At 44.0% G+C, this 10861-nt stretch overlaps 1 protein-coding gene across 2 annotated transcripts in view; it reads right to left on the bottom strand.

Moving 5' to 3' along the window:
* LOC306767392 (kinesin-like protein KIF13B) overlaps positions 1-10861 on the bottom strand; it is a 62801-nt gene that overhangs the window by 12868 nt on the left and 39072 nt on the right. For both annotated transcript variants that reach the window (XM_079255368.1, XM_079255369.1), the window contains 10 exons: positions 9880-10023; positions 9765-9794; positions 9568-9667; positions 8808-8934; positions 8592-8647; positions 8393-8511; positions 8144-8320; positions 7980-8072; positions 6899-7051; positions 3995-4072 (listed from right to left, as the gene is read on the bottom strand). In XM_079255368.1, coding sequence (XP_079111494.1) covers positions 3995-4072; positions 6899-7051; positions 7980-8072; positions 8144-8320; positions 8393-8511; positions 8592-8647; positions 8808-8934; positions 9568-9667; positions 9765-9794; positions 9880-10023 — 1077 coding nt within the window. The remainder of the gene's footprint in view (positions 1-3994; positions 4073-6898; positions 7052-7979; positions 8073-8143; positions 8321-8392; positions 8512-8591; positions 8648-8807; positions 8935-9567; positions 9668-9764; positions 9795-9879; positions 10024-10861) is intronic.

Raw genomic sequence — 10861 nt, 5'->3', positions numbered from 1 at the left:
CTGAACTGCAGAGAGGAACCCTGAACTTGGTAATTGTTTCTGGGAAGTGGTTTATATGATCTCTTTACAAAAATAAAAACTGGATTTTACTGAATCATCTGTCACATTTACATGAGTTTTAATTCCTCTGTAATTCCGAATAAAAGTCATATCTGGTCTCAAGGGATTAAAAAATGACCATGTCAACATGTAATTTCGAATGGAAAAGACGAATCCAAAAATAAGTGGCTGGTTTATTCCTATTTTTTAATATGAACTGATTAATTCCCCTGTCATGTAAACGTTCATTCCGGTTAAAGTTAATGCTGGTCGTTCCGCACATGCTCGTTCCCTTGTCCTGCCACAGTGACGGACATATTCCACCTGGTCTTCTGCCTCCCGTCTCTGGTGATTTATGTGCTCATGTGGAGCTGCTGCTTCAAAATTATTATTTAAAATCAAAGTGAAAACGTTTTGTTTTCCCCGGTAGACATAAGTACGTCACATCCGTCCTGTTAAAAGCAGTTTGTTCAAAGATTTCACTTAAAAAAGAAAGGAAGTTTGGGGATGAGCTTGTAGTTATTCACTTGTGTCCCGTCCAGATTGTTCCTTTTCAGCAGAGGCCTGATTACAGCTGTTTACAGCGGCTCTGGGAAGACACCTGGAATTTCAAACTTGTCTTTGAGACTTTTTTGAAAAATGTGTGGGCAGGATTTCCAAATGAACTCCTCCCTGAGTCGCCACCTTATCGTGGATGAGGGGTTTGTGTGTCCTGAAGATCCTAGTACCTATGTTGTCGGGGGCTTTATGCCCTTGGTAGGGTCAACCATGGCAAACAGGTGTCTAGGGGAGGGACCAGACTGAGTGTGCCTCAAAGACCTTTATGATGATGATGACCATAGGTGGAAATGTTGCTTGGATGCGGGTCACCGGGGTCCCCCTCCGGAGCCAGGCATGGGGGTGAGGCATGAGAGCGAGCGTCTGGTGGCCAGGCCTTTGCTCGTGGGGTCAGGTCGGACTCAGCCCCAAAGGGTTACTTAGGGAGTGAGGTCCTGCCTCAGGTGGAGGAGTTTAAATATCTCGGGGTCTTGTTCACAAGTGAGGGAAGGATGGAGCGCGAGATCTACAGATGGATCGGTGCGGCTTCTGGAGTAATGCAGACTCTGCCCTGAACTGTTGTGGCGAAGAAGGAGCTCTCGGCTAGAGGCAAAGCTCTCGATTTACCAGTCGATCTAAGTTCCTACCTTCACCTAAAGAACGAGATCTCGTATACAGGCAGCTGAAATGGGTTTCCTCTGCAGGGTGGCCGGGCTCTCCCTTAGAGATAGGGTGAGGAGCTCAGTCATCCGGGAGGGGCTCAGAGTAGAGCCGCTGCTCCTCCGCATCGAGAGGAACCAGTTGAGGTGGCTCGGGCATCTGGTCAGGCTGCCTCCTGGACCTCCCTGGTGAGGTGTTCCAGGCACGTCCCTCTGGGAGGAGACCCCGGGGAAAACCCAGGACACGCTGGAGAGATTATATCTCTCGGCTGGCCTGGGAACGCCTCGGGATCCCCCCCGCAGAGTTGGCAAATGTGGCTGGGGAGAGGGAAGTCTGGGCTTCCCTGCTTAGGCTGCTGCCCCCACGACCCGACCAGGATATATGCCAGAAAATGGACAGATGGAGGATGTACAAACAACAAGAGGTGTGTTGGAGCAAGGAAATATAACAAAGGCCCTAACCCCTTAAATGCAGCTGATGAGTTTTCTTATATTCACGCTGCATGACTCACCTGTGACTGCGAACTGTATAAACAATTTGACAACATGACTGATTGATTTAGGGATCAGGTGTCCAACGTTGGTCACAAAATAACGTATTGATGTGGAAACAGTAGCAAATAGTCTGACGTCAAATCTATTCGGGTCCTCGGATGTTTTGGAGCAGGAAACATTTGACTGACAACAGGGTCAGAACTCCAACATTTAAGCCGATTGGTATCGTTTTTACGGATTTCTCACTGAAGGTCAGTTAACCCACCACAGTACAGCAACAAGAAAAACAAACAAAACTCCTGTTTTGTTCTTTTAACCATGGAATCTGACTTGACAGATTAGTGGAATTAGTAGAAAAATATATTAAATAAAACATTAAGTCCAAAGACAAATCCTAGAAGATTCTGTAAAGGAGAACAACGGGGAAGTTTGAGTCTCACCTTGAAGTTATCGAGATCAGAGGAGAAGAGATCTAGACTGCTGGCTGATATCTGGTTAAAAGGTGATGGATGGTTAGTTGTTAGTTAAGCAGGTCAACAGCAAGGAAATGAGATGAATCTAGAAATGATACCTGAACCCCAGAAAATCACCAAACCATGGATCAGTGGAGTCATTAAACACTTCCATCAACAGAAATGAAGACTGAATCCAAGCCTCTGATGTGGCATGATGTGGTTAAATATGCCTTTACAAAATAAACAGGCACCCCTCCCAAAAAAGAAAGAAAGTCACAACCTAATATATATTTAATCTTTAGCCTTGAATAAAGCTTCTAAAACTGAAAACTGTCCAATGAATTACTAAACACTGGAAGGATTGTGGGGAACCATTAGTCTTCCAGGAAGAAATGTGACGTTGTCTCAATAAGTTTCGGTAATGGAAAGATTTCTTTCCATCCACTGTTGCAGTAATGTTTCAGTCAGACAGACATGCAAAGTCTTCTGTAGCAGAGATTCTCAGTGGGGTTCAGGTCTGGACTCTGGTGGCCAATCCATGTGTCTCCTGAACTACTCTTTCACAGTCTGAGCACCATGAATCCTGGTATCCATTCAGGATTTCTCCAGTTAGTGTCACTGATTAGTGGTTTTTCTTTTGGCTCCATGGCTGTTCAGTCCCCTGAGTTCTCACCATCACAATTAAACCCTGAGTTCTACTGTTGTTTTTCTTTCATTTCACTTTAGTGGTCAACATCACTAAAGCTGTGTTTCTGACCACGTTTCTTCCTGGAATACGATGGTTCCCCACAGTCCTTCCAGTGGACAATACTTCAACTTTAGAAACTTTAGCATCTCATGAGCTGTTTTCTGTGCTTGATGCCAACAATTTCATCCTTCTTAACCCTAGAACATTAAGGTTGATTTTCATCCGCAACTCATCCTACGTTAGTTTTGTAGGGTTAAATAGACTACATTTTTTCCACTAGTCTTTCCAGGTGGTTGTTTAAGAAAGGAGTAACTATCTGCAGCAGTTGGGGTTAAATTAGTTGCAGCTAAAACATCATCATCAACGCAGGAATTGTCCAATAGGCTTGGACCAGTTTGTTTAGTTAAATCAAGGCAGTGACTGTTTTTTGGTCAGGCAATGTTCAAATAAAAACGAGCTAATCTCAGGGATATTAATATGAATCTATTCTGTTCTTATTCTTTTTTTTTTTTTTTATATTAATATTAAATATTATAATTATCATGATTATTATTATACACATTATTTATATTGCATATATAATATATATATATATATATATATATATATATATATATATATATATATATATATATATATAATTGTTTTTATTATTAATAATGCTATTATTATTATTTTATTTATTTTTTAAATTGTTTTTTTTTTTTTTTGTTATAATCTATTAAATATCAAAATGATATGATCATTCCTTCCATTATTCCTGCCATCAGCCTCTGAAACAAGACTTCCTCTAGTTAATTGTCTACTAAAATATTGAATTTCCCTTTGGGAATGAGTAAAGTATTTCTTTTTATTTCATTTCATTCATTTAATTTAATTTAATTAATTTCATTTAACACAGCCTGGATTCCACTTCTGCACCACTGCATGCTAGTTGGCAAACATAGCAAAACTTCCCTTAACTTGGATTTGTCCCATGAAAACACCAGTCTTCTTTTGTAATATTGATATTAGGATCATGATACATTTTCAGCGTATTGTTCAGCTTCAGTTGTTTCAGTCCCAGATCAGGAGATCAACTGGCAGGAAAAGTAGCAGAAAGCAGCTAAATTCACACTTACCTGGTTGATGTTTGGAGAGCTCAGGCAGCGTCTGACTGCTTTCCCTTTGACTGCCAGCTGCTCCCTCACAGCCACTTCCTGCAAACACACAACAACAAAAGTGTTGTTTTCATAAGAATTTCTATAGTAATAGTTACATAAATGCCCTGTAAAGGCCTGACAATCTGTCCAGGGTGTACCCCGCCTCTCGCCCAATGATTGCTGGGATAGACTCCAGTTTCCCCACTAGCCTTAACTGGACAAAGTGGTTTGGATCCTTAATCAGAAATTAATGGACAACATGGAGGCAACCGTCCGACGCGGTTCATGCCTCGTCCAATAATTTCTGATAATGGACACCTCGTCGGGCATTATCCCTTACATAAAACTCTGCTTTTATGGTCCCTCGAGGACCATAAAACACATTCAGACTCAAGCTGGCAGGTTTAAAAAGAAAATGAGGAAAATAACTTCCTTATTGTGAGTTTAATTTATAAAGATTCATGTAATTAAATCAACTAATCATTTAATAATTTCACAAAACTTTTTAACAGTGCTTATTAAGGTCTCTGCACCTCAATATGGAGTGCACCTAAACACCCTTCATGTCTGTTTACAATAAGCCAGCCTTTACGAACGACATTTCGTTTTGTAGAGACCTGCTGTGTAGAAAATGACAATGAAGTCACACCGGGATTGATGTCAATAAATAACATTCATTCATTCATTTTCCGAACCGCTTATTCCAATTCAGGGTCGCGGGGAAGCTGGAGCCTATCCTAGCCGGCTTTGGGCGACAGGCAGGGTACACCCTGGACAGCTCGCCAGTCCATCGCAGGGCCACACAGAGAGAGACCACTCATGCTCACACTCATTCCTAGGGGCAATTTAGAGTGACCAATTAACCTATCATGCATGTATTTGGATGGTGGGAGGAAGCCAGAGTACCCGGAGAGAACCCACGCATACACGGGGAGAACATGCAAACTCCACACAGAAAGGCCACTGACCAAACCAGCCAAGGATCGAACCAGTGACCTTCTTGCTGTGAGGCCACAGTGCTAACTACTGCGCCACAGTGCAGCCCTACAATAAATAACATGAATCGAAATAATTTGGAGGTGAATTGTCAATGTTTCTGTCTAGTAGAAAAAAAGTTTAGATCACGCACATCCTCATGAAGATAAAACTAGGTGCAGGATCTTAAGGCAAGTAATGACAAAAAGAGGAAAAATAGGTCCGCACTAGAAATAGCTCCTGATGTTTTAAAACAAAAACAAGTGACGTTTTGGGCCACAGTACTTCTCAGCCCTTCCTCAGACACTTCCTCAGGGAGGGCTGTGGCCCGAAATGTCACTTGTTTTTGTTAATAAAACATCAGGAGCTAATTCCAATGTTTCTGTCTTTGCACACCGAGTGTGACGTGAAACTGTGAATAAATGATAGAAGCTCTGAAACAAACTAGCAAGGTGGATTCCACTTCAAGCCACAACAACAGTGTCCTGATGCTGCAGGAGAAAAGACAAGAAGAGGTGCGGGGTTCATCCTGTCCTAGAAAAGAGAGGAGAACTTGAGGAGTTTCATTGTTCAGTCCAGGATCTGAAGCTGAACCATGGCCGCTGCAGGACTTCAGGACGATGGTGGGACAGTTGGAAGATCTGCTTTAGCAGATAGCTGTTTGCTTTAAGAAGTAGAGAAGAAATTATAAATCAGGGGTGTCCAAAGTCGCTCCTCGAGGGCTGCAGTCCTGCAGGTTTTCCCTGCTCCAACACACCTGGCTTCCATTAAATGGATCCTACAGGAAATGATTTTCTGCACAATGTCTGATCAGTTTGAGTCAGGTGTGTTGGAGCAGGAAAACCTGCAGGATCGTGGCCCTCGAGGACCAGGGCTGGGCCCCCCCATTACCGATGTTCGGCCATGATCAAATCAAATCAAAGTCCCCGAGGGGAAATTCAAGTGATGATACAAATGATGATACAATGTCTGAATGTAACAGCAGCGAAAATAACGCCTGCGTAGCTCACAAACAGACTGTATGAAAAAGATGGGCGGAGCCTCCGTGACGTCACCCATAGGTTTCTAAACAGCTAAATTGAAGCTTGGTGGGCGGTTCCTTCCATCGCCATCTTGGCAGGGGCATACGCATCGTCTCGCCCGGAAAATACAAATATGGGCAAAGAGGTGGAGCTGAGAGGGGGGCAGTGAGCGTCATGGTGGATGATTGACATCAAACAAACTCCGAGCTTTCTGTAGCTAAGAGCTAACCCAGAGATAACAGGAGCTAACCAGCTAACAGAGGTAAGTGAGCTAAAGCTAAGTCACGTTGTTAACCAGCTAAAAACCACAGTTGTTCTACGTTCTTATGACTTGAAGCAGGAGATCGGGTACCTGTCAATCAAAAGGACACGCCCCCAAATAGGGCAAATTTTGAGATGAATGACTTTTAAACGGAGGAGTTAGAAAAAAAATCTCTCCCCCATTAGCTGTCATGAAGGTAAACCTGACCTATTAAGCCTAAAATGGATTTTTGAACCAGGCTGTAAACATGTTTAATTCTGCTGTGAAGTTGGTCTTTTTAACATGGGAGTCTATGGGGATTTGCTCTGTTTTGGAGCCCCTAGTGGATGAAGGGGGAACTGCAGTTTCGTACACTTCCGCATAGGCTTTACTTTTAACCGCCAGACGTTGCTGCTTGTTCACAACCGATGATCCATCAGTCAACATGCCTTCTCTGACTGGTCAATTTGTCAATCTGTCAGATGCAAATATCAAGAAAAATCAATTTCAGTTTGAAAAAACAAAACTTGAAAAATTTCTGGCCGGAATTTGGTCACTAACTTTCTGATGCGAACGTTCCCATTGATTTGATATTGATTGTTTGTACGAAATGTTCAGAGTAGGTGTGTAGCCCTCCTCCCTGACCTGTCTGAGTCGGTCCAGAGTGAGGATGTTCTCCACGGCCAGGATGCTGCGGAGGTATTTCTCTATGGCTTCCTCGCTGCCGGCTGACTGGTCGTCCTCGGCGCTGGCGGCCAGCCTGGCCAGCATCTCCCTGTCCTCCGGACCGTGGATGTCCTGTTGGAACGGGAATGCAGAGCAGACCCTGCGTTAACCCTGCTGCTGTTAACCCACCAGCTCCCCTCACCACTAAAACTCCTCACTCTCCCCCACCACAAACTCAGGACACTTTGTCACTTTATAGAGAACGACGTTAATTTATAATGTTTTAATTTGACGCTGGAAATTAGCTGCTGGCTAAATCTGTTCCATCTTTTCTCCGCTGCTGCTTTTCACCACAACATTTCATATTTTCACCATTACGTACAGGACAGCTGTATTATATTATAGTGTATTAAACTTTATTTAAATTTATTATATTGTATTTTATTCCTTTTTATTGGTGACATTTTACTACATTGTACATTGTGTATGATCATTTGCAAAGTGTTCATTTGAAAATGCATCATACGATGACATAGATTATCATACTGTGTTCACTATGCATTATCTCTATTATATTATATTATAGTATATTATAGTATCTTATATTATAGTATCTCTTAGTAGTAGTATAATTAGTACTATTATTAGCAGTATTACTACTGCTACTTTTGTTGTACTGCTTATCAAACCATGCTGTACTGTGTTCGCATACATTACACTCTATTATAAGTTATTATATATTATATTACTACTACTACATTACTTTAGACTCACGGTTTATGTTTACACTATTTTACTTTTCATGTACTGAACTTATGCCCTGATTAAACGGATATGTGTGTATTCTGACCCTACATACTGCAAAACCTCTCTGTGTGAATTAAATTGCTCTTCTGGGACTAATAAAGACTTTTTTTTTTAAATCCTGTATTTATCAGAGCAACAACAAGCCAGTCCAGGAAATGGTTTATTCTGCAGATTTCTGATGTTTTCTGGATAAAAACGAAGCATCTCAGACTGCTTTCTGCTGTAAAAAGCAACACTGCGGTTCGGTACTTACACCCGGGATGTTGGAAACGATTTCGAACGTGACTCCACAGCCGGGGATGGTGCTGCGCTGAGACATCCTCTTCAGGAGACTCTGAGCGAAACCCTGCAGACGACACGCGTCTCGTTAGTGGAAATGTGGCTTTGCTGCAGCCGCATGCCGCCGCGGCCACCCACCTGCTTCCCTGCGACGTTGACACAGATGCGTTTCCTGAGGACCAGCTGCATGTGGGCCGGGTGGCTCAGCTGCACCGTGGTGCACACCGTCAGGTACACCCTCTGGTCAGCCGACGTCACGCGGCTCAGCTGGGGACATTCATGGACCGTGGAGTCCCAGGAGGCCTCCACCTTCACCTGGGCCACGTTCAAGTTGAATACTTAGGATCAGCAGGGAAAACCCGGGGAGCAGGATCAGAGTCTACTCACCTCTGGGTTGTAGTGCTTAACTATATGAAGTTCAAAGAAATCATCATCGTCTTCCTCGCTGAGCAGAGCATCGAGCCCCCCGGCCAGCTGGGCTGACAGACTGGACTGGAAATCATCCGCTGGGGGATTTAAAAGAAAAAGTTTACAAGAACTGATGATTTTGTTCCAATTCAAGAAGAAACGAGTGAGAACAACGAACCACTGAGATCCAGGAACAGGACGGGAATGTGTGTTTCCATTCCAGGGACAGGAACCCTGTGGAGAAACTCCCATTAAACATCCATCAGCTGCAATAAAAACCCAGTAAACAGGCAGTCAGACTTTCCAGAACAAGCAGGATTCACGTGAAACGCGGACAAGATCCATGAGAAAACCAGAAAGAGTCTTCATGTGGGAACAAAATAAGATCAAGCACCTCTCTACTGGGGCTCCGGGGATGCCACTTCCAGCCGATGGCACCAGCACGGCGTTTCGCTCCTCTGTGAGGGTCAGACGGCACTCCAGCAGCTGGGATTCTCTTTCAACGTCGTCCTCAGAGCGATCTGCATACAGGTAGAGGAGAGGGAAAAACAATGACTTTTTACAATTATTTTTTTTTTTTTTTTTTTTTTTAAATCAATGTATTTTTATTACTATTACTATTATTACTATTAATATTATTACTATTATTATTACCATTATTATTATTATTATTATTATTATTATTATTATTATTATTTTAATACAGAGGGATTTTTTTTAAATGAATAAAATAAGTTGAAATAATTAGAAAAAAAAATACAGATAAAAATAAATAAGTCAAATAAAATATAATTTAAATAAAACAAAAGATAAAATAAAGAACAAAAATGAAAGAAATTAAAAAATAATTTTAGAAATGAGAATTAAGATTTAAATTAAAATGAATATTCTGGAGTTGCCATTTTTGCATGTGGAAAATGTTGCATTTAAAGAGAACAGTTATTTAACACGTCTCATTGATCCACACGCCTGCTCTGCTGCTTTTTCTTCATTCTGGCTTTAAATTAAAGCCGACTTTATGCAACACCGACAGTCTGTGACAGCTGCATAAAAATAAACGACATACTGACACCTATGTTGTAAATACAGGAAGACGAGGTGAAAGCGAAGCTGTTGCTGCAGCTGCCGGTGACTCCGTGTGTTTGCAGCTCTACCTGGTTTAGAGACGATCTTCTGCAGCTGCTGGTCCAGATACTCCTGCCTCTGAGTCAGTGTGACCAACCATTGCTCCCTCATCCTCTCCAGGTCCACCTCCTACGCTCACACACACACATTCATATCAGCTGGACACAAACACCACCCCCCCTCCTATAACAACACATTCTGCTCTCGGTGTCGACAACCAACTCACCTGATAACTGTCCATTTCTTCACCACTCTCCTAAAACAAACGAAGAGAAAAATAGTGAGGAAAGTCAAAGCTTAGATCAGACATGGAGGAGCAGCGTGAGGAGAGACCGCCTCACCAGGGGGGGGGGATTTTTGGAGACATGCATCTGTTTGACCTTTACATCCCCGATGGACACGGACAGGATGGAGGCTGTGATGAGGGGCATGGTGCCCGAGTCCGGCACCGAACGCACCTCCACACGGACCCGCCGGGACTGACCCTGAAGACAGACATGGCGACATCAGAGCGGCGCCGTCAGAGCGGCGACGTCACAGCGGCGACGTCACAACGGTGACATCACAACGGCGATGTCCCAGCGGCGATGTCCCAGCGGCGACGTCACAACGGCGACATCACAGCGGGGACATCACAACGGCGACATCACAACGGCGACATCACAACGGCGACATCACAACGACGACATCACAACGGCGACATCACAACGGCGATGTCCCAGCGGCGACGTCACAGCGGCGACGTCACAACGGCGACATCACAGCGGGGACATCACAACGGCGACATCACAACGGCGACATCACAACGGCGACATCACAACGGCGACATCACAACGGCGACATCACAACGGCGACATCACAACGGCGACATCACAACGGCGACATCACAACGACGACATCACAACGGCGACATCACAATGGCGACATCACAACGGCGACATCACAGCGGGGACATCACAGCGGGGACATCACAGCGGGGACATCACAACGGCGACATCACAACGGCAACGTCAGAAGGGCGATGTCGACGTCGAGCGGCGACGTCAGAAGGGCGACATCCCAATGGCAACATCAGAGCGGCGACGTCACAACGGCGACATCACAACGGCGACATCACAGCGGGGACATCACAGCGGGGACATCACAGCGGGGACATCACAGCGGCGACATCACAGCGGGGACATCACAACGGCGACATCACAACGGCGACATCACAATGGCGACATCACAATGGCGACATCACAACGGCGACATCACAGCGGGGACATCACAGCGGGGACATCACAACGGCGACATCACAATGGCGACATCACAATGGCGACA

Source organism: Telmatherina bonti (assembly GCF_933228915.1).
Source record: "Telmatherina bonti genome assembly, chromosome: 16".
Taxonomy (NCBI): Eukaryota; Metazoa; Chordata; class Actinopteri; order Atheriniformes; family Telmatherinidae; genus Telmatherina; species Telmatherina bonti.
Note: the sequence above shows the minus strand (reverse complement) of the source record. Positions and strands in the feature narration are given on the sequence as shown.